Below are 27,786 nucleotides of genomic sequence, written 5' to 3'. Positions count from 1 at the left end.
CTATATTTAGACCAAGACCGGACTCAAGTACTACAACACTAGCAGTAAGTGTACACATGTTCCAGGTCTGTAACAAAAATTTAATGATTAAATAGGAAACAATGGTGGTGTATTGAAAAATACTGTGATAAATGAAGCCATTTTTTAATTTTACCTCCCTCTCTATTTTACATTTATTAATTTAGCAGACGCTTTTATCCAAAGCAAAGTTATAGCTGAGTGCCTTGCTCAAGGGCACAACAGTAAACCGGGAGTAGAACCCACAACTTTTCAGCCTTCTGGGTGCTAGCCCAGCTCCTTAGCCACTACGCTACCGCCACCCACGTTTCATCACAATCTTTTTAATAATTTAATTTGTGTCACTTCCACTCATACATCATCACATTTTGCTGAAAGCAAGGTCAAGAATCCTATTTGCCCAAGGACTGAGTCCCACGTTTCAATGATTTGAAAGTAAACACTATATGACTGCTGATGGAGCCACATTCTCTGAAGATAAAACACTTATGCATGTAGCCTGCATTCTTCTGCAAGCAAAGTCACAAATTCCTCTTCCTCACACTTAGTTAACCCTCCTGTTATCCTTGGGGTCAATTTGACCCCAAGCAACGTTTAACATCATGAAATATATGGTTCACTTTTTTTTTTTTTTTATTGCCAGCCAGGGTTCCAAGGTTCATAAAGGGGCGTGGGGTGGGTGGGATTGTTTTGTAGGGCTTTTGATGATGGTTATTACACTCTTGTTAAGTACCTGTCACAAAAAAACTGGGTAACAATATGAATTATAATAATTTTCTGAGGGTTTATTTAGCTGGGGTCAAATTGACCCCAAGGATAAAGAGTGTCGGTAAGATTTGAGGATAACACAAGGGTTAAAGTACTAAACACACCTAATCTGAGCTGCATACATAATTTATTGCAAATATGACAAAATAAACAAAAAAGATGGATACTCTACAAGTTAGGGTTCACATATGGATACTCTACAGATTAGGGTTCACATATGGATAATCTAGATTAGGGTTGACAGACATGTAAACAGATGGATACTCTACAGATTAGGGTTCACGTATGGATAATCTAGATTAGGGTTGACAGACATGTAAACAGATGGATACTCTACAGATTAGGGTTCACAGACATGTAAACGGATGGATACTCTTCAGATTAGGGTTTACAGACATGTAAACCGAGAGCAGCAGGGGGTTGGATAAATGCAGAGACCAAATTTCCCTCACAGGATCAAAAGAGTGTATATATACTTATACATATACTTATGTCAAGGCTATTGAAAGAGCCAATATCAAGGCTATTGAAAGCAGGATGAGCAGCATGCAAGCACATCATGTGTGTGTTCAGTCAGAGTTCAGTCATCTTCACATTACCAGAGACCATACGTTTTAGACCGTTGTGATGGAGGACATATTCTTCTCATTCCTCAAAGTAAACATCATATGACAATACTGTTTATATGAAATCCTTCATGTCAATGTCAAGGTTTCTTGCAAAAACCCTCATTAGAACAGAGAAACATTCAGTCACCCTCACGCTAACTTGCACAGCCCTCTAGCCTGGGAATATCCATACGACCATAACCAGGCCAACAGCCCTCTAGCCTGGGAATATCCATACGACCATAACCAGGCTAACAGCCCTCTAGCCTGGGAATATCCATACGACCATAACCAGGCTAACAGCCCTCTAGCCTGGGAATATCCATACGACCATAACCAGGCTAACAGCCCTCAGTCTGAGTGGATGGCTTCTTAATGAGCCTGTCCACAAACAGACACAAGTGCTCACCAGGATCAATCAATATCAGCACTACAACTTATGTTAAAAAAACTGTTAATGTTAGAACATAAAACCAATACTAAATGCTAAAAGATGAAACCGAAAGGCCAATTTATAATCCAAGCGACAAGTGTTGCTCGACAAAAACAAATTGTTGCCGACACTCTGTGACCTCCGTGACAAACTCCAGTAGAACTTTGAGTTGATATCCAGAGTATGCGACATCTTACCATTTCACATCCGTGACGAACTTTGAGTTGATATCCAATCAGAGTACGCGACGACTTACCATTTCACATTTTTTTCACATGTCAAGCTCCATGACACCCCATCAGACAGAAATGCTATATTTTCATATTCTATCGAGCGACACTCCTCACCTGGATGGTAAATTGGCCTTCAGAAGTGAAGCACAAAGTCACCACTGTGAAGAGATGTAGAATTTCTTAGCATCTTGCAGATGCTTCCATAGCAACGCCACTGGATGTCATTTTAAATCGGTTCAATAAAGCTCCTTGTGTTTAAGTAGCCATGGTGACTGCTTCACTACACAGTTCCCTAGGATGCCAACACAGGATGGCTCCATCCTACAAGTAGCCATGGTGACTGCTTCACTACACAGTTCCCTAGGATGCCACCACAGGATGGCTCCATCCTACAACTACAGCCCTTCTCATTGGCTCTTGCAAAACCTCATCATCTCAGCTCAACAGGACTCCAGCCAATGGGAGCTCTCCTCCACTTCGCCCTGTGAGGAACAAACCAATCGTGCACTCCGGCAGGAACCTCAGGCCTTGCCCATGCGCTCAGCCACAGTACGGACAGGAATCCCCTGGCGTGTGACCTTGATGTGGACGAACAGGGAGGCCGGGGAAAGGCTAACGCCATCCGCCCGCAAGAGATGCACATGCCGGTAACCTGAGGGAGACAAACACATCATTTTCAGAGCTGTCCATTTAAGCCTGTTAGATGTCTGGTATTCTGGAATATTAACAGACATTTTGTCCAATCAAAATAAAGTCTTGCCTAAACTCTAATACACATGTCACACTCACATCCTTACACACACACACCCATCCTTATAAACAAACACACATACATAATTTTACACACACATCATTCATTATACACACACATCATTATATGCATACACATAGTAAGGGGTACATTTATCCAGACCATATACTATATAGAACTGGACAGTGTGGCTCCATTCAGCTATGTTCTATGGAATTGAAGCCACCGAGACAACGGCATCTTGAAAAAGTTGGAGCCAATTTGTACACTTGCGCAGTAGGCGTTGAAGCATGTGCAGTTAAGAGGAGTCGTGGTCAGGCACGCCCACTCAGCGGGTGAAACACGCCCCTTATCGAGTGAAACACGCCCCTTATCGAGTGAAACACGCCCACTCAGCGAGTGAAACACGCCCCTTCTCCGTTCCCACCACAGGTTGGCTGAGGCTAGCTGGCTGGCTGAAATTTGTGGCTGTAGCTTCAGTTTGGTCTCGTCAGATAAGTGTAATGTATCAACTAAAAAGTTTTGTTTTTGTCTATTGTTGTTGTTAAATACGTCTAAGAGAGCTTATAATGTTAATTACAGACAATGACAATTTAGTATGGTGAATTTTAATCAGCAACAGACATATGGACAGCGAACATTACATGCTAACGTTAGCAGCTACAGTTAACTGTAGGTTAGTCGATGAGGTGAAGATTAGCACACAGCTCCCCTAAAAGTCGATTCATGATTTACTCAGTTTTATTTGTTTTTACCATCTTCAAATATCCCAATTTCAGTAATTTATGCCATCTCAACATGGATTAACCATTGAGTGTATATGGGGATTAAAACTTGACAGTGGCTAGTGTCTATGTAGCTTTGCTTGGACCCCTAAAAACACAAGGGGTGTCTATGTAGCTATGCTTGGACCCCTAAAAACACAAGGTGTGTCTATGTAGCTTTGCTTGGCTCCCTAAAAACACAAGGGGTGTCTATGTAGCTTTGCTTGGCTCCCTAAAAACACAAGGGGTGTCTATGTAGCTTTGCTTGGACCCCTAAAAACACAAGGGGTGTCTATGTAGCTTTGCTTGGCTCCTGGTAGAGGTGATGAATAATAAGTAAAGGGGGGGGGGGGGGGGGGTTCCATGTTTTATGGTCATGAGATGGATTACATGGTGACAATTGTTGACAACTATACACAACTGATAAAACAGATATAATATCATTAAATCAGTGATTTATTACATTGGTAGGAAGTTAATGTAATAACTTCCTGCAAACGTAATAATTATTATGTTGGTGGGAAATTTGGTTATTACGTTGGCAAGATTATTACGTTTAAAATGTGCAGATTTTTATTACGTTGGTGTGAAGTTACAGGCATCAGTACACTTTACACTTTGGCATGAAGGCGGCATCAGTACACTTTCTACACTTTGTCTGATCAACACAGACAACACAATGTGCACACAGACACACACACACACACTCACCTGTGCTAAGGCTGGTGAAGGGCAGGCACACTCACCTGTGCTAAGGCTGGTAAAGGGCAGGCACACTCACCTGTGCTACACTCACCTGTGCTAAGGCTGGTGAAGGGCAGGGTGAATTGTCCCACAAAATCATTCTTGGCTGTGTGATCGTGATCCTCAACCACAAAGCGCACGAGTGCCAGCTCTGGAACCTGAAGCTGGAAGGAGAGTGTGCAGTCCCAGCGTGGGTTAAAACCTGCCAACACACACACACACACACACCAGCATGGGTTAAAACCTGCCAACACACACACACACACACACACACATCTTGAGAAACGCAAACCATCAGAAACACACACAGACACACACATAATCTTTTAAACATACTGACTCCCAGTGCAGCATGAAGGGGTTATAGAATGCACCGGAAACTGAACACACACAGACACACACATAATCTTTTAAACATACTGACTCCCAGTGCAGCATAAAGGGGTTATAGAATGCACCGGAAACTGAACACACACAGACACACACATAATCTTTTAAACATACTGACTCCCAGTGCAGCATGAAGGGGTTATAGAATGCACCGGAAACTGAACACACACAGACACACACATAATCTTTTAAACATACTGACTCCCAGTGCAGCATGAAGGGGTTATAGAATGCACCGGAAACTGAACACACACAGACACACACATAATCTTTTAAACATACTGACTCCCAGTGCAGCATAAAGGGGTTATAGAATGCACCGGAAACTGAACACACACAGACACACACATAATCTTTTAAACATACTGACTCCCAGTGCAGCATAAAGGGGTTATAGAATGCACCGAAAACTGAACACACACAGACACACACATAATCTTTTAAACATACTGACTCCCAGTGCAGCATAAAGGGGTTATAGAATGCACCGGAAACTGAACACACACAGACACACACATAATCTTTTAAACATACTGACTCCCAGTGCAGCATAAAGGGGTTATAGAATGCACCGGAAACTGAACACACACAGACACACACATAATCTTTTAAACATACTGACTCCCAGTGCAGCATAAAGGGGTTATAGAATGCACCGGAAACTGAACACACACAGACACACACATAATCTTTTAAACATACTGACTCCCAGTGCAGCATAAAGGGGTTATAGAATGCACCGGAAACTGAACACACAGACACACACATAATCTTTTAAACATACTGACTCCCAGTGCAGCATGAAGGGGTTATAGAATGCACCGGAAACTGAACACACACAGACACACACATAATCTTTTAAACATACTGACTCCCAGTGCAGCATAAAGGGGTTATAGAATGCACCGGAAACTGAACACACACAGACACACACATAATCTTTTAAACATACTGACTCCCAGTGCAGCATAAAGGGGTTATAGAATGCACCGGAAACTGAACACACACAGACACACACATAATCTTTTAAACATACTGACTCCCAGTGCAGCATAAAGGGGTTATAGAATGCACCGGAAACTGAACACACACAGACACACACATAATCTTTTAAACATACTGACTCCCAGTGCAGCATAAAGGGGTTATAGAATGCACCGGAAACTGAACACACACAGACACACACATAATCTTTTAAACATACTGACTCCCAGTGCAGCATAAAGGGGTTATAGAATGCACCGGAAACTGAACACACACAGACACACACATAATCTTTTAAACATACTGACTCCCAGTGCAGCATAAAGGGGTTATAGAATGCACCGGAAACTGAACACACACAGACACACACATAATCTTTTAAACATACTGACTCCCAGTGCAGCATAAAGGGGTTATAGAATGCACCGAAAACTGAACACACACAGACACACACATAATCTTTTAAACATACTGACTCCCAGTGCAGCATAAAGGGGTTATAGAATGCACCGGAAACTGAACACACACAGACACACACATAATCTTTTAAACATACTGACTCCCAGTGCAGCATAAAGGGGTTATAGAATGCACCGGAAACTGAACACACACAGACACACACATAATCTTTTAAACATACTGACTCCCAGTGCAGCATAAAGGGGTTATAGAATGCACCGAAAACTGAACACACACAGACACACACATAATCTTTTAAACATACTGACTCCCAGTGCAGCATAAAGGGGTTATAGAATGCACCGGAAACTGAACACACACAGACACACACATAATCTTTTAAACATACTGACTCCCAGTGCAGCATAAAGGGGTTATAGAATGCACCGGAAACTGAACACACACAGACACACACATAATCTTTTAAACATACTGACTCCCAGTGCAGCATGAAGGGGTTATAGAATGCACCGAAAACTGAACACACACAGACACACACATAATCTTTTAAACATACTGACTCCCAGTGCAGCATGAAGGGGTTATAGAATGCACCGAAAACTGAACACACACAGACACACACATAATCTTTTAAACATACTGACTCCCAGTGCAGCATGAAGGGGTTATAGAATGCACCGAAAACTGAACACACACAGACACACACATAATCTTTTAAACATACTGACTCCCAGTGCAGCATAAAGGGGTTATAGAATGCACCGGAAACTGAACACACACAGACACACACATAATCTTTTAAACATACTGACTCCCAGTGCAGCATAAAGGGGTTATAGAATGCACCGGAAACTGAACACACACAGACACACACATAATCTTTTAAACATACTGACTCCCAGTGCAGCATAAAGGGGTTATAGAATGCACCGGAAACTGAACACACACAGACACACACATAATCTTTTAAACATACTGACTCCCAGTGCAGCATAAAGGGGTTATAGAATGCACCGGAAACTGAACACACACAGACACACACATAATCTTTTAAACATATAAAGGGGTTATAGAATGCACCGGAAATCTCCACTTTGCCCGGAGTTTTTAAAGGTATCTGTTTTCAGAGTTGTCGTGTGGACAAAAGGCCTAAGCCGGGGCTTTTATACAATACCCGTTTACCTCAGATCACACACACACACATACAGGGCAGCCGTGGTCTACTGGTTAGCGCTTTGGACTTGTAACCGGAGGGTTGCCAGTTCCAACCCCGACCAGTAGGAAGCGGCTGAAGTGCCCTTGAGCAAGGCACCTAACCCCGAGCGCCGCTGTTGTTGTAGGCAGCTCACTGCGCCGGGATTAGTGTGTGCTTCACCTCACTGTGTGTTCACTGTGTGCTGAGTGTGTTTCAGTCGTCCTGTCGGAATAAAGGCAAAAAAAGCCCAAAAAATATACTTTAAAAAAAAATCACGTTCAAAAGAAAATATGGTCTTAAAAGAGACTTTTAATCTCCAGAATCTTCTTATTGCGAGTGCATCTTGGGGCAAGAGGGACTGACGGAAACATGTTGCCCTTTTGAGGGAAAATAAAACATTTTCAGCCTTATTACCATTATTAATCATCATTATGGAACCTACATTGAGCATCATACTTAGTCATTACTATTGTGTATTTACTATATATATATATATATATATATATATATATATATATATATATATATATATATATATACATACAAGTCCCACCCGCCCAATGTCCATGTGTGAGGGTCATGTTTGAACACTCAAGTCCGTTTGAGATCCGGACCTAAGTATAGAAACTCACACACACAGAGCATTCACAGTGGATTGTGTGAGTGTGACAGACCGTTGTTGTCCACGCGGTGTGTTTTCTCGCGGGCGGAGTCGATGGCCACCCCGTGGATCTCTACCCACACCTGAGGGTCCACGATGGAGTTTGGTCGATCGGTGTTCACCTTTGGCAGCTGCTGCGCCGAGATCACCTGAGAACAAACACACGCACGCACACACACACACACAATCAGTGTTCACCTTTGGCAGGTGCTGCAGCGAGATCACCTGAGAACACACGCACACACATACTTAATCATTAACATTCTTAAACACGATGGAGTTTGGCCGATCGGTGTTCCCTTTCAAATATGGGGCACACTGTTATGGGAGGGAACAATAGCTTTAAATTGATTAAAACACTTGATAGTCCGGGATGCTTACGACTAGGGTTGGTTCTAATATGGCACCGTTGCCGACGCAAACGGTAGTAACTGCATCGAATAACAACATGGATTTCGGTGCCTCATTTTGGTGCTTAAATTGAATTTGAACTTGAACTTGAATTTCCCCTGGGGATCAATAAAGTATCTATCTATCTTAAATAGCATTTTATTTATTTATTTATTTTATACGAGGCATCACTGCATGTCATGCGCCATCTCTAACATCTTGCTCTGATAGAAACACATCCAGATACAGTTAGCTAGCATGAACACTGGATGTATAAACCAGAGGGGTGCACCACATAGGTGAGTGGACAGTGTTCGACAGCTTGCGTGAGCCCAAGTAGCTTTAAAGCGATATCGCAAGCTCCTGTCAAAATCTAGCAGTGGGTCTAACTACACGCAAGCAAAAGGCTATGAAACAACATCAACAGTAGGCTAGCCTATACGTTACACAATATCCCTACTAATGCGCTAACTGGCATTTATTTGAAATGTTATCAGCAAAGTTGTAAGGTGAAAACTTTATTTCACGGTGTGTTTAACAACATAATGGCATGATATAAATCTTTCATGTGCATGAGGCCCATATAGCATCACAATGAATATGAAGATCATGTTAAAAGTTAGCTGGCAAAAACATAAATATGTAGGTTACATACCTGATGTCACTGAGCTGTCAAAGAGGCTACAAAACCATCTCCGTACGTTATTGCTAATTAAACTCACCTGACTGGTGTTAGCACATAGCCATAGTTGCTGTTAAAATGCCTACTAGGCTAGCGCTGGGAATCTAAACACTTCAACACCGACATAATGTAGCCTAATATGTTCAAAACTATTGCGTGTTATAGGGGAAGACATGAAATTTCTTGAAACATTTGGGAACACACTGAATTAACTGGGAAGTAGAGTCCCTGTTAGATTAGCTTGCTTGCAAATGCCGTTGTCCATGACCTGGCAGTTCTATGGCAAGCGGTTTTAACATACCTTATGGCAAACCGCCTACACTGGGTAAACTTGAAAGCAGAGCTTACCATTGTGTGTGCATGCATGGCAAGCTGTTTTAACATTTAAATGTATTATTCGTAGGAGCAATGAGATATTGATAGTAAATTGAATATAACAGTTCAAATTTGTCTTATAAAAAAAATTCAAGCTTTAGACCATTTTAATTTAAAACATTTTAAAAACAAAGTACCGGTTCAGGCACCGGCACCGTTTTAAAAGTATCGATTTACCACCGGTATCGGATAAAACCCAAACGATACCCAACCCTACTCACGACACATGTATTTCAAGTATGGGGCAGAATGTGTAGATGAAAGTTTGTTACAGAAGTGGCATAGATGGACTGAAGGAAAATTTCCTTTGACAGGTAGTTTTAGTAAAGGGTTGTTAAAAGTATGTAGGGATATAATCTACAATACAGGCCAAAAGTTTGGACACACCTTCACATTTCTTTATTTTCATGACTATTTACATTGTAGATTCTCACTGAAGGCATCAAAACTATGAATGAATGCAAAGTTATTTGGCCCACAGATGAATATTTGTCAAGTTATGGCTTGCTGAATATGGTATTAAATAAAAAATAGCAACTTTTTATTTCACACTTTTTTGTTAAGTACATAATTCCACATGTGTTCATTAATAGTTTTGATGAATCTACAATGTAAATAGTCATGAAAATAAAGGAAACACATTGAATGAGAAGGTGTGTCCAAACTTTTGGCCTGTACTGTATATATAATAAGCCTTTTCGGCCTGATCTGTATGAGAAGTGGGAAATAGAGGCTAAGTGCTCTCTCAACACCAAAAAGACCAAAGAGCTCAATACACTGGGTGAGAGAGCTGGCTTCGTTTTGAGTAGCAGATTATTCAGTGTGAGTGGATGCAAGTCTTGAGGGTCAGTGGTAACTGTTGTTATAGGGCGACTGTTTAAAATTGCAGTTCCTTTTTTGCGCCAAACAAAGTTATTTCCATTGTCTGAGCTTCACTTGGCCCCTCCTACAAATGAAAAATCTCACAGCATTGATACATGAGATGGCCACTTCAATATGAACAGCTCTGCTGGTCATGCAAGTGAACAGCTCTGCCACTTCAATATGAACAGCTCTGCCACTTCAATATGAACAGCTCTGCTGGTCATGCAAGTGAACAGCACACCGTATCGCCAGTGCTCTTCCATGTTTAATTTGAAAAGGACCAAAGTAGTCCACCCTGGTGTTGGTAGAGGGTGGTGAGTCAGGCTGAAGTCTTTCCTGCGGTAGATCGGACATCTTTTGTTCTCCAACTCTGGCTCTGTATCTTCTGCACACAACATATTTGGTCAGAATCTTTTTGGCAGCTGAGCTAGCATTTATTATCCAATATTTTTCAACATATGATTTCTTCCCCCATGTCCTGTTCTCTTTTGCACATGCCTTAAAGAAGCCCTATGCAGGAGGTTGTTTCTAGAAAAGTTAGCAACGACGTTGCTCAACCACCATGGTATGACGCAACTGGCGACCAAACAACGACATTGTTACACCTGTTTCCATAAAGCATCATACCTGTGTCGCAATTCGCTACCTCCAGTGTTCGAACACCATAGTTCCAACAACATTGTTGATGATGCAGCGATACAGATCATTGTTGGAAACAGTGGCAATGGGTAATACCCCACCCCCTAGAAATTCTCTGCCACCGCCTCGACATTTTTCTAATTTAAACCGCGTGATTACTGCTGGCATTGTCAATGCCATCAGCAACAACCTAAACCTATTGCAAGCATATAAAACAGTTAACTTAAGCCAACCAATATGAGTCATTATTTGTGTTAAATATTTATGTTGGAAAAAACATGTGACCAGGCATGACAAACCAGGCTCAAGTCGCAGAGACGCAAGTCGCGAAAAACGACTTTGAAGTTTTTTTTTTTTTTTTCGAAATTAGTTATTTTCGTTTTTTTTTGCAGAATGTGCAAGTCCTAAAGAAGCAATTCCATTTTTCAGATAGCAGCATTGGTTGCTTTAAAAATGTATATTTTGTCTTTGAAAATGGTTAAGTTTCAGGAAGTAAACCAGCGTTTGAATTGGGCGTGGCTATTAGTGCTCTTTTGTTTTGTCGGCCAATCAGCTGTATGCCTCAACCTCATGGCTACTTACTGAACCAGCATGCTGTTTGTTTACAATTGGAATGGAGATGGACAAAGCACAGCGGATTGCAGATGACCTGAATCTGATGATGAAGGCGACTTCATTACATTGGAGAACATCCCTAATCTAGAGCTGACCTTAGCCGAAGATAATTACAACGAGGAAGAATCTCTCGGTCTGGCAGCAGAGGAGCTAGATCGTAAGATATCAGATGCTATTTCCACAGTTACATTTGACGGGGATAAAGTTTGTGCGTTAGAAACTTTATCCATTGCTACTAGCTAACGTAGGCCTACTGTCGTTAGCTATTGGCACCATAGGCTACTAGCCAAAACCCATTACAGATAGTTTCGGTCTTGTTTTGACTGATGGTAGGGTGCCTTGCATCGTATGTGCATTCAAATTAACAGGGTTTGCAAACGTGATCTCATGTTTGTTTAGTTCGCGTTTTAGACTATTTTATCCATTGCTAAACCTGCTAAATCTATTGCCAACCTGGTGCCTTGCTCTGGGTGTTCATTCAAAATAACATGATCTCATGTTTGTTTTAGATTACTTTAATTATTGCTACTAGCTGGTTTTGTAACCCATTACAGATAGTTTCGATGGGTCATTAGCACTGCAGGCTGACAAATCAGTGACCATGACAGGGGGGAGGGTTGATCTTAATGTCATGTAAATGAGGACCATTGTGTTCCCCTCCCATGGATTGAGGGAGAAAGTAGTCAAATTGGAAATCCTGATTTCTCAGCTTGTAGCTTTGAGATGTGTATACTTTAAAATGGCTACAACTTATTCAAATATATATCAGATATCCATAAGTGAGACATCATTGGATAGCTTTGAAACTACACTTTCAGAATCTGTGAATAACTCAAAATGTCCTGGGAGACATGTGCCTGGTTTTGCCATGCCTGGTCACATATATAGCCTAGACGAATTTCTGGGTATCAAAATGTCTCGTGGCTTAACTCATTGAATGCCAAGCTGTTTTCGGAAGCTTTGTCCTAGAGTGCCAGCAATCTAGACCATTGTTGATGATTTTTGTATAGCCACAGCATATTCTGTGTTATAGCTATGAACACATACAATGGCTCGTTTGAAAGGTAAGACTTTAAGCTCTCAGTGGGTGCAAACTGTGTATTTCTACACGCCTCTGTTGCTGAGAAATCCCAAGCTAAACAGTGGCTAGTTTTCATCAAAATCGCTGTTTTTTTTTTCTAGAAATTGAGATATAATGTCTTTCATGAAATATGAAGTGTTGCCTGTAAAGGTTCCGGGAAGTGACCTAGTGAGACCTGGCGAGACTGCCAGAGTGATAGACCCACGAAAATGGCCGGGTTTTGAGCTGACGTGCATGCGTCACTGATTCGACCCAAAGCGGCAACCGAGTTATGATAAAATGTCCAGATAAAATGTCCAGATTGTGCGTTTTCATGAGTTTTCGATCGTCATATATTTCATTTCCATTCATCACAGAGTTCCTAAAATCACATATAAGGTGTGTTAGAGTGTCTAGTTTCGTAATTTAAAAAAAAGAAGCTAAAAACGTAATATTACGTTTTTGGCACTCAACGCATGGGAAGGAAAAACTTAATATTACATTTTTGGCACTCAATGAGTTAACGGCAGAGTGTCGGCCGAATTTCACATCCTATTTCTTCTTTTCACCTCTGAGTAAGAGTAGTCTACGAGACACAACAATAGGTTTTGACCATACATATTTATGTATAGTTACTCTACATCAAGAGACCAATAGGTACAAGACATCAGTCAAAAACAATTGAATCTATGTGTCACACTAGTTCACATGCAGGTAGCGAGAAGCAAGAGAATAATCTCACATCATAAGAAAATCGAACCTACAACGCTGGGATAGCAAGCACTACACCATTTATCACTGGTGATTTTAAGAGTCTGTGAAGATTATAATACTATCTTATCAAAAAACAAGGCAATACTCGAATTAAAATAAATAGCAAGAATGAGCCAAGTAGCAGAGTCAGTCTCTTAATCAAAATAAAGCTACAGGATAGATCAATCATTGAGTCATGAAATAAACATCCACTTCTCAATTTTTGTTTAGGCAGTTGTGATTTTTGGTTAGGCGCTCAGGACACCAACTGGAACTACCAAGGAACGACACAAGTACGACTGCCCAGGGCCAGTAGTTCAAACGACCAAACTTTGCGTCCTTGTTTGCGATTGAGAGTTCAAACTTCCAGGAGAAATGCCGTGAACAAAATAAGAACCTCTACATCACATTTATTGATCTTACTATGGCCTTTGAAACTGTTAAAGGTGAACTTGGCAACTATTTCAACGTAATAAACCCGTTTAGAAATCATTTGGATGGTTAAATGACCTGTTCCGGTGAAAATGGTGACTTTTCCCGCTGCCCCTAGCGTCCCCAGACGGAAAACCAACCTTGCAACATTGAGACTACCGTCCCGGAAAGAGAAGTGAGAAACAAGAAACTAGTTTTAAATCGTGTTTCTTACCTTGTAACATCCACATAGTTCTGCCAAACTTATGCTAACCGTTCGCTAGCTCGATAACAAATCCATGTGCTTTATCGTTACCTTTTCCCACAGTTTGAAATAGCATAATGCACAATTTCTCCAGCAGAGGGGGAAATCCTGCCAAGTTTCCCTTTAATAGGGATACTCTCTGGAACAATTTTTCAGGAAATTTGGTGTTCCTCCAAAATGTCTTCACATTCTTCACAACTTCACAATGGCATGCAGGCACGTGTAATTGCTGGCAGTCAGCAATCACCACCATTTTCTGTGTTGGGGTGAAACAGGGTTGCGTGCTTGGCCCTGTAATATTCAACCTCTTCCTAGCGGCAGCCACACTCCTCTCTCTCTCACACACACATACACACCCCTGTAATATTCAACCTCTTCCTAGCGGCAGCCACACTCCTCTCTCTCTCACACACACACACACACCCCTGTAATGTTCAACCTCTTCCTAGTGACATCCACACTCCTCTCTCTCTCACACACACACACCCCTGTAATGTTCAACCTCTTCCTAGCGACATCCCCCCCCCACACACACACACACGGAGTGGCACCTCAGACAGAAACGATAGCCATAATCATACCCCCCCCCCCCCCCACACCTCAGAGCCATAATCATACCCCCCCTTTCCCCACTCACCTTCTCCAATTGGAGGGATTGTCATCTTCGCTTGGACTGCATAACGTAACGTGTGTTAGTGAGCTGAGTAGGTGTGTGTGTGTGTGTTACCCATATAGTGAGCTGAGTAGGTGTGTGTGTTACCCATATAGTGAGCTGAGTAGGTGTGTGTGTGTGAGTGTGTTACCCATATAGTGAGCCGAGTAGGTCTGTGTGTGTGTGTTACCCATATAGTGAGCTAAGTAGGTGTGTGTGTGTGTGTGTTACCCATATAGTGAGCTGAGTAGGTGTGTGTGTGTTACCCTTATAGTGAGCTGAGTAGGTGTGTGTGTGTTACCCTTATAGTGAGCTGAGTAGGTGTGTGTGTGTTACCCATATAGTGAGCTGAGTAGGTGTGTGTGTGTGTGTTACCCATATAGTGAGCTGCGTAGGTGTGTGTGTGTGTTACCCATATAGTGAGCTGCGTAGGTGTGTGTGTGTGTTACCCATATAGTGAGCTGAGTAGGTGTGTGTGTGTGTGTGTTACCCATATAGTGAGCTGAGTAGGTGTGTGTGTTACCCTTATAGTGAGCTGAGTAGGTGTGTGTGTGTTACCCATATAGTGAGCTGAGTAGGTGTGTGTGTGTGTGTTACCCATATAGTGAGCTGCGTAGGTGTGTGTGTGTGTGTGTGTGTGTGTGTGTGTTACCCGTATAGTGAGCTGCGTAGGTGTGTGTCCAGGTCCTCCCCCTGTGTTCTCAGGGTTGAAGTTAGAGTCGCTCTGACACAGGAAGTGCGGCTTCAGCACGTAACCACAGCGACCGTTGGTCAGGAAACGGCCCTGGTTCAGATCCATCTGCTCGCCCGGCGTCTGGAAGTTCAGAGCCACTACACACACACACAAACATACACACACACAAACACACACTTAGACTTAACCCTTAGAACCCTAAGCTGTTTTTAGGGCATTTTCACTACCTTTATTCATAAGGATTTATTCTGGTCATTTTAAGTGCCACACACACATATTGTATATTGTCTTTTTCAGCAGAGTCATTTCATGTATTAGTACTAGCATTGATTTTATTTTGATTTTTAATGTATCTCACCACAGCAAACTCATAGCTCTACATGCATTTCATGTGTGTATAGGGCAGACTGTCCTGAATCGGGCAATATAATTACCATGTTGGTGGGATACTCTGGGGCTGAGCAATTTACAGAAATATGTGGAGTGTGATTTACAGAAATAAATGCCATTTTTTATTTAGTGATGAAAAATGACCTTTCTGCGCTCCATATCTGTGACACGAACTGATCTGACCTGACTTGACCCGAGGTTGCGTGTTAGCATGTGTGGTGTATGCACTCATAATAATTCTCAACTTTTTACTGCATTGCCATTAACAAAGTAAAGGCAAAAAAGGTGTTTCTTTGTTGAACAAATTGGAATGCAATGTGAGCCTTGAATTGGATGCCATGCAGGAATTTGCTAGGATCTCAAAACCGGATTATGAACATGCTTTGCCATAGAGAAACACACGATAGCGTTGGATTATAAACATGATTTGCCACAAAAACAGACAAAAACGTGGGGTAAGTCCAGCTATATGAAGTTATTATTTTGCGGTCACTTCGTCTGTTTTATAACCCAGAAGGATGTACTTGGTATCAAATGATAGCTCTGTGTCTCCTCTTTCATCTGACATTCGTGGCATATCTATCCGATCACGGGTCCGTGAGTGATTCAAACGAGAGTAATAGGTGTGCAGCGTTGGTTTGTGTACATGACGTTAATATTTTGCAGTCACTTCGGCTGTTTTTATAAGCCAGAAAGATCAAACGAGAGTAATGGGTGCGCAAGTGAACGCAGAGAAGTGTAGACTGTAAATATGATGCAATTTGATTTAATTTCATGATTTTTTTACATTTTCATACTTGATCGTACAGACAAGTGCGTAGTCTCTTTGGAAAGCCCCACTTCGTTTCTGTCATGCAATAAAGGTTTTATCTCGCTGTGATGAACAGTCGCGGAGCAGTGTAACAGAGAAGAAAGGGTGTGTTTTTTGACGCCCTTTGCGTCAATCGGGTTCTAAGGGTTAAACAGACACAACTACCTTTGCTCGCCTGGCATCTGGAAGATCAGAGTAACTACACACACACACACACACACACTACTTATGCACACATACCTATGCACACACATGTACACACATATATTTACACACATCCTCACACATATCAGGGTTAGTACGAGTGCTTAAAATCCTTCAAGATGCTTGGAATTTTAATGTTATATTTTCAAGATTTGAAAAGTACTTGAATTTTGGACTAAGTGTTTGAAAAAGCTTTAAATTGTGACTGTATTTCTTTCTAAACAAATATCTGACTGAACAAATACAAAATAAGACCGCTTATACATTGGAGATATATCTGACTGAACAAATACAAAATAAGATGGCTTATACATTGGAGAAATATCTGACTGAACAAATACAAAATAAGACGGCTTATACGTTGGAGATAAGTTGAGATAAATGATAAGTACGGGTGTGATGAGATCTCGTGCCACGATACAAAAATGTCACAATATTTCTTGCCACGATACAAAAATGTCACAATATTTCTTGTCAAGGTAAAAATTTGTCTCGTGGAGAATAGGGGTGTGACGAGATCTGGCGATACAAAAAATATCACAATATTTTTCGTCAAGGTAAAAATCTGTAGCCAGCATGACTGACGAGTCTGACTAAATTAGTACCGAGGACGCCCCAGCTACGTTTACTTTTTTGTGTAGCAGCATTTTGGGTACCTGCTGGAAACAACCCAGTAAACAATTTTCGGTTTGGGGAATGTTCTGCGGACATTACCTGAAGGATGCGGTAATGTTCACTGCTCGCTCGCTGCTAACGTTCCCTCATGGTTGTTCAGGAAAGTTTTCTTGACAGCGCCAGAACGTTCCTGCATTGTTAAATCCTTGGTTCTAAGAACGTTCACTGAACATTTTTTGAATAATGTTTAAAAATCGGGTACCGAGGATGTTGGCGGAACGTTCGAAAAATCGAAGCCTTCCGAGTATGATTTGATTTGGGAGATATATCAGCTCACAAAAGGAGAGAGTTCAAGTGCATGTATCTAATCTGATAGTCATTCATTCATCATATACACTCATCATGCCTTCTGCGTGTAATCATTGGTAGGCCTACTTACCTCATGCCTGCACCAGTGATAGCTGTATCCTCGCCCTTCATGTCACCGTTAAGAATCAGCTGTATATATATATATATATATATATATATATATATATATATACCGGGTTATATCTAGTACTTTCACATTTACAGTGTTTTATAATAAATAATAAACAATGAACTAGCCTAACTAAACCATTTTCAATGGGCATATCCTGTCATGTTATTATTCAAAACACCAGCAAGAGAAGGCTAAACTGTTTCAACCATATTGTTTAAAATTAAATGGAAATGTGTTTTCCAAGACTCAAAAGTGCTTGTCCCAAGGAAAAATATGAACCGTTACTTGAACTAACTACGTTATGAATTGCATCCACACATCAGCAGCGTTTTAACTGTGTTAATGCAAGGATTCCCTCACGTACGTCATCTTAAAGTGACAGGCACTCAATTAGACCTATACACTACTGAACTGAACTGAATGCTACCTCTGACTAAGAATGCATTACTTTGCACTTGTATAGTCTTTTATTTTGGAATCTTAACCCTCTAGGCGCCACTGTCGAGTTTACTCGACAAGATGCGGTACTGAATAAAACGGCCGATTTAGTCAAATAGGGTGTCATATTTCGTTCAACATCCACTCCACTAGGTGGCAGACATGTCATACGTCATCCCCGAGTCCGAAAAAGGTCATGGTTTAAACAAAACTTTTGAGCTACAGCGCATTGAATCAGTGAGTGCAATACCGGAGCTAGTGTGCGTGTGAGCCACTTAGTCAGAGCGATATTGTCAACGTTAGCGAGTATTTGCATTAGATTATCGTCTAATGGCATCAAAAAAGTTTACCTGAAATGAAGTGTTGGGTCTTCTATTCGCGGACCCTGATTCTGAAGGGGAATATCTGCCTTCAGGAAATGACGGTGATTCGTTTAGTGAGGCTTCAGATGCGTCCCTGCCTTCAATGATGCAGCTGGACAAAGTGAGAGTTTACTCCATAGTTTAGCTTACACCAAGCACAAACGTTGAATCGTTTGCCCAATGTCACTGGTGGGAATAATGTTTCACGGGTTCGGAGTGTTCATCGGGAAGTTAGCAGGGTGTTAGTGGTGTGGCGAACAAGGCTGGAGATAGCCTAATAGCGCTAGCTTCTGTCTTTTGCCTCTCCACAATCGCGGCGACAGTAACGTGGTGGAGCCTTTGTCTAATGCGACTGGGTATGTTAGACGAGGTCGAAGTGCTCATAGGAGAGTTAGGGGGAAACGTAGTGGCAGTGTGGGGAGTCGCAATGAGAATGACAGTAGGCCTAGTCCGAGCTGCGCAAATTCTCTCCACTCGGTGCGCGCGAGGCAGATCTGGCCATGCTGCTCGCATGGTGGAGGTGGTGACACGCTCTCTCCCTCTCCCTCTCCCACACACACACACACATTAGGTCATGCATAGTCTATCACAAGATGATGGGAATGCCGGCCCTGTATGGATAGGGATAGGGAGTCATTATCTCTACAGCAAAAGGCCTGCTACATAAAAAAAAAAATGTCAGCCATTTATTAGTAATGATTTACACTGTTGATTTGCTATCTATTTCCCTGATCATTTAGGACATACACTATGTGTTCCTTTTTGTGTGTTCATGTCCTTGTCCTTGTGATGTGTGTGTCTTTGTCAGCTAAGAAAAAAAACATCAACAAAAACAACAAAAAGAAAAAAAATACTAACATTGTCTCTTGTCTTGTCTCGTCATCTCACTCCTGATCTGTGCCTTGCCGTGGCAAATGAGCTTTTGAACTAAACAGGTCTTGTCTACTTGTGTTTGTGTGTCATCTGAATAATCTATATGTGCCCCATACATGGAATCAGAGTGCCTACTGTATGTAGTAAATGGAAAATCTCTACAGCAAAAGGCCAGTCTACTGCTACATGCATTTGGTTTGTTTCGGCCATTTATTAGTAATGATTTACACAGTTTGTTCACTACTTACTATTTACCTGAGCATTCAGTATTGTGCAATATAGCATACAGAAGGTGAGGGACATTTTGGGGGGAAAGAAGTGGTGCATTTTATCATTCAAACATGCGACTTTTCATGAAAATTCTATAATCCAAGATGGCCGCCACCATATGACGTCATAATATGCAAATTAGATATAAACATTTAATCTCTACATAAACTTTGGGTCATCCTTAATATTTCTCTAATTTACAGAAAGTCTCTATCTCTTATCACTTTTAAGATATAGCCTTTTGAAATGAAGATGTCAAAATTGATCGTTTCGGAAAAAAACCTCTGGCGCCTAAGGGTTAAGAGCAATAAACATATATTCCAATGTTAAGGAATTCATGTTTTTTTTCATTCAGATATGTAAATCAACATGTACAAGTTGCTATTAGTCAATTAATGGGGAGATAATCGATAATCGAATCAAATTGGACTGAAAAAATGAATCGTTAGATTAATCGATGCATCGAAAAAATAATCGCTAGATTAATCGTTTAAAAAATAATCGTTTATCCCAGCCCTAGTTACAACCTCAACATGACAGACGCTTTGCAAATCAGCACAGAATCGGTGCTGTTTATTGAATTCGTGGTCGAACCAGACTGAGAGCTAAAAGTATAATGCTAGCCTATCTTTGGTTGAAACTTGGGGTGAGCTAAAAGGCCAGGGCAACCCCCACAACGAGTCTCTCTCTCCATCCTTCTCTCTCTCACACACACAGGCACATTAGGCAAAATCAGCTGTGTATGACACGATGACAGATCTAATCCACTGATTACAAAAATTCAACCTTAATTAATCCTTCAGGGAACGTTCCCAAAAGGTTCCCTAATAGTTGCACAAAACTATACCTTTAGGGAACGTTCTGGGAATGTTCCTTAATGGATAAAAAATGTATCCTTAATATAAACATCAGGGAACGTTCCCAAAAGGTTCTCTGACAGTTGAAAAAAACAGCTGTAACAGGACTTTCTGGGAATGTTGCGTGTTTGCTGGGAATAATATCACTCAATTACACCATTTTCCCTAAAGAAGTGGCTCTTTTAAGACATAACTCCCGCCACATGCTACTGTGTTTCAGGGGAAACAGTGTAATGGCACGAGATCTTTACTTTGATCAGATTTTTACTTTGACAAGAAATATTGTTTGACATTTTTTTATATGGCGAGATCTCGTGGCACGAAACTTGTCACACCCCTAGTTATACGTTGAGATCAGTTAGAGACGTTTGAGATAAGTTATAAGTTGATGGCTTATGAGTATAAGTTAATGGCTTATAACTTGGAGATAAGTTGAGAGAAATTGAAGATACGTTGGAGATAATTTTTAGGTAAATTGGAGAAAAGTTGAGATAAGTTATAAGTTATGGATTATAAGTTGGAGACATGTTGAGATCCCCTACAAACTTGTGGGTGATTTGTGGGAAACAAATGAGTTCACTAGAGAATGTTGCCAGAGGCGAGGCCACTAGAAAAACTTTTCCCAGGAGTGTCTTTATTATTTTAAATTCTCACGTCTCTAGCTTCTAAGTTAAATATTGATGTTAGCCAGCCTTGATATTTTTAGTATTTTATATATCAATCAATCAAGTTTTATTTCCAGACTCATGGTCCAATAAATACACATACCAATACCAACAACAGTAAATACAAAGACAACAACAGGACAATTAAAAAAGGCAATTTTTTGCCACATGGGTGACTGGTATCGCACAGTACTAAGACCCAGATTTGACAACAGCATAATGATAAAGTTACATGAACCATTCAATCTGCAAATGAATTTGTACATTAGGTTTCTCAACAGTGCATGGAATGTGTTGACTCCTACCCTACAAAATAATTCACTTGCACTGCTCCACCTGGGTTTTTTAAGCAGTATACGCAACCCATCATTATAGGCAATCTGGAGCTTCTGGATGCTTGACTTTTTAAACTTGGTCCATAAATGGGCAGTGTATAGAGGAGTACAGTATGCTTTGAACAGGCTTATTTTAACTTTATCTGAGCACCAGTGAAATTTCCTAACCAGCCTGTTAGCTTGTACATATAACATTCGGCAATGCCTATAGATGTCATCATCATCACACATTTGGTCTGTGATTTGTCCTAGATATTTAGTTTTATGCCCAACAGTTAAAGCTTGCCCTGCCAGGTGAAAGGATGGAGAGATTAAATCCTTATCTCCTTTTGTTTTGCAGATCGAACCACTCTTTTTTACTATTGTATTTAACATCAAATTTGACACCATACTCAGTACATATGTTCAGCATCTCTTGAAACCCAGCACTGCTAGGAGAAAAGATCACTAAATTATCTGCAAACATAAGGTGGTTTATCAGGGTGTTGCCAACCATGCAACCTGTGTTACTGGTTCTTAGTTGGTCAGATAGATCATTCATATAAATATTAATAAGTATAAGTATATATACTCTTTTGATCCCGTGAGGGAAATTTGGTCTCTGCATTTTACCCAATCCGTGAATTAGTGAAACACACACAGTGAACACACAGTGAGGTGAAGCACACACTAATCCCGGCGCAGTGAGCTGCCTGCTACAACAGCGGCGCTCGGGGAGCAGTGAGGGGTTAGGTGCCTTGCTCAAGGGCACTTCAGCCATGGCCCACTGGTCGGGGCTTGAACCGGCAACCCTCCGGTTACAAGTCCAGAGGGCTAACCCCATTACCCACGCCAAATGATTTAGAGACTGCATTCCCCCATTTGACCTGCATGCTCTGGTTAGCATACCAATATGCCAGGATGCTAATTATGCTATTGGGCACACCTCTTTGACTGAGCTTAGTGAACAACTTGACTCGATCAAAAGCCTTTTGATGCATCAATAAAACAAATTAAAACTGAAGAATTCTGTCTTCTATACTTTTCTACCACTTCCTTCAGGGCATAAATACATAGGTCAGTGCCATGTTTAGCCTTGAAGCCAAACTGGTTGTCTGTGGTATCAATATAAGAGCTTAGTCTAACTAGTAAAATTCTTTCCAGGACTTTGGATAACACACTGGCTAAAACAATTGGTCTATAGTTATCCAAGCTCCCCACCTTGCCTGCTTTGTCCTTGATGACTGGCACCAAGGTAACAGACAACATGGAGTGCGGCAATAGACCATGAGTCATAAAGCCTATGAAGCAGATTGCAAGAAGAGCTGCAGCCCTCGGACTTGCAAACTTGAGGTGCTCTGCAGTGATTTGATCTAAGCCACTTGCTTTGTTATCAGGCCATCCTTAAAAATATTTTCGTTTGCCGTAACCCGACCGACCCTGTCAATTTAGAACCGACCCAAATATTTATTTTTTTCCCCTTTTAGTCCGACCGACTTGCCGGTTGTAAACTTGCGTTAATACCGACCGATTGTTTTTTTTTTTACTCTAAACAACCAATACAAATGCAATAAAATAATATTTCTTTTAGTAGGCCCAAGTATTGTGAATATAAATTGTCTACATGCAAACGTGGCTCACTTAAAAAAAAAAACCTGTGGCGTCATCTCTACACCATTGGTTTTACGCATGTCACACTATGGCCTACGCTTCGTTTCATTCACACAAACTGATGACGCTTTTACTTGGCACGAAGTTCTGAAAGAACTGTGGCCAGATCTTTTCTCATCCCTTCTCGCCCTAGTCTAACGGTGACCGTGTCGGAGTATTGAAATTGGTTGTGGTCTATTCAGCATTTCTCAAAATATGGGTCCGCAACATGGAGACTGCTGGTCCGCGGAGTCGTGGAGTGAAATTAGGCCCGGTGCTTCATCTGATAATTTGCTGCGCAGTTGATCAAGAAACCGCGGATCGACGAAAAAAGAAAACAAACGTTTCTGCTATCGATGTCATTAAACATGGAGCCCTACAATTAAGTGGTGGTATGAGCATTCATTCAATGCGCGTCTGCGCGAGAGAAACTGAAACTAATCGATAACGTTGGTATCAAAGCTCCGCTTAAACCTGTTGGAAGGCTATTTATTTATTTAACGAAAGTTAATAGAACGACGTTGTTTTTTGGAACTTCCTTAGAAACAGAGCAGAGACTGTATAATACACTGTATAGCATTGAGTATTGTATAGTCAAATTTCAATATAACGTGGCCAAGAGCTATTGTAGCCTTCTTTCTGGGTACATGTAGATGAGCCCTATGACCCAAAAGTCTGCCATGACCGGGCCTCAGGTCAAAGAAGTTTGAGAAAGGCTGGTCTATATAACCTGCATCAGAATGAGGTTTGCAATGGTGCGCCTGAAGGCACGGGTTGAAGACCCAGTCAGTTACGTCACGATATGCACATTTGTGTAAATTCATTCCTACGTAATCACCATGACCAAAATTGTACTTTTTTTTTTACTTTGAATCTTGAAAAAAAAAATATTGACCTACCTACCGACCCATTTTTAATTTTTTTTGGCTGTTACTGCAAACAAAAATATTTTTAAGGATGGCCTCAGCTAGCTGTGTAATTGCTTGTTGCACCTCTCTACATGTGATTCCCACTGTGTCACTGTTGGCAACATTAGCCACTTTGTAGAGATCACTTTTTACACACTTGAATAGCTCAGAGTAGTGATGCTTCCACAGGTCAGCTATCTTGTCGGTTCCAGAAACTCCTTCAACTGTACATGGTAACATGGTTAGTTTCCAAGAAGCTTCTCAGCCATAGAGTCTGCTCTCATTACTTGCTCATTTTTGCTGATATAACGAACTGCATATTTATACCTCACGTTTAAGCTTTTTGTGGTCCAGGACAGGCCCCTCTCTGGGCCTACCTGCCAGGACCCAGGCCTTATATGCAATCTTGGCTTCAGCATGATAAGCACCCACATACTTGTTCCACCCTGGGTTGATGCTCTTACTTTTATTAGAGTAAGTAAAGCATGGCCTACTGGCCTCATACACAGCTCCTGCGATACAATTATACATAGCACAGAGGTCCTTACAGTGTGAGCTATCATTACAATTCATCAGAGCACAAAATTGCATCTCTGGGTAGACATACATCCCTTAGAAGACCATCAGTTCTACCACAGTATAACATCACATTTCCATTGGTTAGCTTAGACCAGTCCAGCTTAGCCTTAAAATCACAATTAACTTCTTGTGGACAGATTGTCAGAAATAAAGGAATTTATGAAGGCAAGTCTATTCAAATATTCATCTTCATTTTGTTGTGACTCATATGGTGTGTACACATTGAGGATGGTAAACTGTTTGTTATTCATTCTTATCTGTACAGCAATACACCAGTCAGCTTCAACTCTAATGACATTCATCACAGTGTCCAACTTTTTGTCCACTCCCCCTGCCATTCTTCCTCTCACTATTCCCATTGATAGGTCAGTAGTGGACTCACCAGCCCCATGGAAGTTGTCATTAAAAGAGTTCAATTTTCCTAAGTCCTGTTTAGATAAAAACGTTTCTTGCAAACATAAAAAGTCACAACTTTGCAACAGGTTGTCAACTACAGCACGTCGGGCTTTGTCTCCTGTGTTGTTGCCCAGGCGTAGCCCATGACAATTATAGGATCCAACCCGCATATATGTGTTCATTTCCTGTTACAATTTAAACGTTTTAATCGCTAAAACTGTCTTGTTTGTAGAACTAATTTCTTCCGACACATATCAACTAATTTCTCAACTTGCAGGACAAACTGCCGTTACTAGTTCTAAATGGATGGTTGCTACGGCCAAAGGCCAGTCGTTAGTTCTATCTCTCCCGTTGTCAAGCGGGCGCATCCCAAGATTCTGATGAACTTTAGCTTTGAAACATCGCTATTTTACTTTGCCTGCTGTCATCCATCTAGCTAAAAGCCATTTCCGTCAAATGCTACAATGTTGCAATGTTCTGAACGTCTGCATTTTACAGCTCGGATGCAACGTGACAGTTAATTTAAACTTCACAACGAGTTTGGCGAATTAATATACAAGTGTGATACGGCCAAAAAAATGGATCTTCTTCATGGATGTGCAAATAACATACTGTTAATGGTCGTTCTAAATTACGTAGGACAATGGGAAATTCAACCAAGCAGTGGAATAATAATATATATTAGGGCTTTGACTTTGGCCCAAAAATCATATTCGAAGTTCGTTTGTTTATTAATATTAAAATTCGAATATGTATTAATAATATTTTAACCATTAAATGTCTCCAGTAAGACCGATATTGGTATCAAACTTAAGTTCTATATGTTCTGTCCACCAGAGGGCAGTGTATCAGTCAATGTCAATAGACTATGTGCACGAAAGGTTAAAATTGTTAAAATTGTTATTGAGATAGGGCTGGGCGATAAAACGATAGCGATATGTATCGCAATAGACATGTAATCGATATCAATAAAAAATACGTTCGATAGAACATTCATAATTAAAAGCAACACACACCTCCTGCCTTACGTTGTCCATAAATAAATAGGCTAAATATATCTTGCATTGTAGTATGTCAAACTCTACCAGAGTAGGCGATAGAAGTAGGCCTACCTCAACACAGACTCTCCTTCCCCCGTACACTCTCTCTCTCTCCCTCTCAACAGGCGCATCCCTCCTCAGCATGCACAACATGTAATCCAAACATTAATCGTGCAAGATGACTGGCTAAATTGCTATTAAATCCGGTTAGCATCATTAGCAGGCTGCACGAATTTGTTTAAAACTGTTGCATTCAAATTGACTGCTAAGTTCTAATCATCTCAATCCCGATGCAAATGGAAACGTATTTTCCAAGGCTCAAACGGGCCTGTCCCAAGGAGAAAAAGTATTCATTTGAAACTTAAACACACGTAGGGAAACTGAACAGTCTAACCAGACTATGATACACTAGCAAATTAAGCTAACGTTACTTTGTTTACAATATTTCCAGGCTTCAACCAGTGCTGCTTTTAATTCAGACTTATCTGCACATTTATTTATTTGAATGTTTTTCATGATTGTGTTGCCATTTCTTTTCCCTGTTTGCTTTGATTGATAACTGAGGTGATTAAAATCAGAGGAAGGTTAAGTTTAAAATAAAAGTGTCTATTATGTCTATGTGTGAGCTCACTAAGCGCGAACCAGCCAGATGCTAACGTCACCTACAGGAGCCCAGATGACCAATAATAGCCTTGCTAATGAGCTCGTGATTTTACTTCACCAGGCGTGAAAAAATAAACTCGGAATCTGAATCGAAAATAACGTTTACAACCAAATACATTTATAGAAATTATCTCCATAGGCTAGGTTCGAATATTAAGAGATCCCTAAAATTCGTTCGAATATCTTTAATTTTAAAAATAATTGAATTATATTCGAATAACGAAGTTCGGAGTCAAAGCCCTAATATATATATATATATATTAGTGCTGGGCGTTAACGCAAACCTATTTTAACGGCATCAATCTTTTTATCACAAGATTAAAATTCTTTTTGGTCTAACAAACTTTGTAGTTTTTTCACATGCTGTTGCAACAACTAGTAACGTTAGAACAACTACAACACCACACCAGATCCAGCTAGACCAGAAACTAAACAATACGCACTGACGAATGGAATGGAACGTTGTATGTGCTGCACATACATGCCCCCTTTTAGGGGAAAGATGACTGATATAATGGAAACCTATGCTGCATCGAAGTGGGGAGTGAAAAGGGCTTAAATACTTACTAAATCTTGAAACAAACGTGAATAAAAGGCACAAAATAAGGTTGGTGTAAGAGTTATCTGTGTGTTTATGGGATTAATATGACCATTATGTTCCTATTTGTTGCTCTTGCAATTTACTAACAGGAGTTTTATGAATGTAGGCACAGTCAAACTGCCCATGGCTGACTATAACTAAGTTCGGCAAGCTTAACTTAACATGTCATAACATCAACTAAACATAAGTCACACATTCATTCCATCACTTGTAATATGAACAAAGCCTATTTCCTACAACCAGGAGAGAATTGGCTATGTTATGTTATGTGCCACATTGTGTTACAACCTTTTGACATGT

The 27,786-nt window shown here is 40.8% G+C and overlaps 1 protein-coding gene across 1 annotated transcript in view; it reads right to left on the bottom strand.

Moving 5' to 3' along the window:
* Positions 1 to 896: 896 nt before the first annotated feature.
* Positions 897 to 27,786, bottom strand: part of LOC121699808 (1-phosphatidylinositol 4,5-bisphosphate phosphodiesterase delta-3-A-like) — a 71,253-nt gene continuing 44,363 nt past the window's right edge. Inside the window, exons 12-15 of the mRNA XM_042082246.1 lie at positions 15,328 to 15,506; positions 7,983 to 8,118; positions 4,372 to 4,521; positions 897 to 2,712 (exon numbers count right to left, since the gene is read on the bottom strand). Of these exons, the coding sequence (XP_041938180.1) occupies positions 2,582 to 2,712; positions 4,372 to 4,521; positions 7,983 to 8,118; positions 15,328 to 15,506 (596 nt within the window). The 3' untranslated portion in view covers positions 897 to 2,581. The remainder of the gene's footprint in view (positions 2,713 to 4,371; positions 4,522 to 7,982; positions 8,119 to 15,327; positions 15,507 to 27,786) is intronic.

This window comes from Alosa sapidissima, chromosome 24 (assembly GCF_018492685.1).
Source record: "Alosa sapidissima isolate fAloSap1 chromosome 24, fAloSap1.pri, whole genome shotgun sequence".
In the NCBI taxonomy this organism is placed as follows: Eukaryota; Metazoa; Chordata; class Actinopteri; order Clupeiformes; family Clupeidae; genus Alosa; species Alosa sapidissima.
The sequence above is the reverse complement of the archived record's forward strand: the minus strand, read 5'-3'. Positions and strand labels throughout refer to the sequence as shown.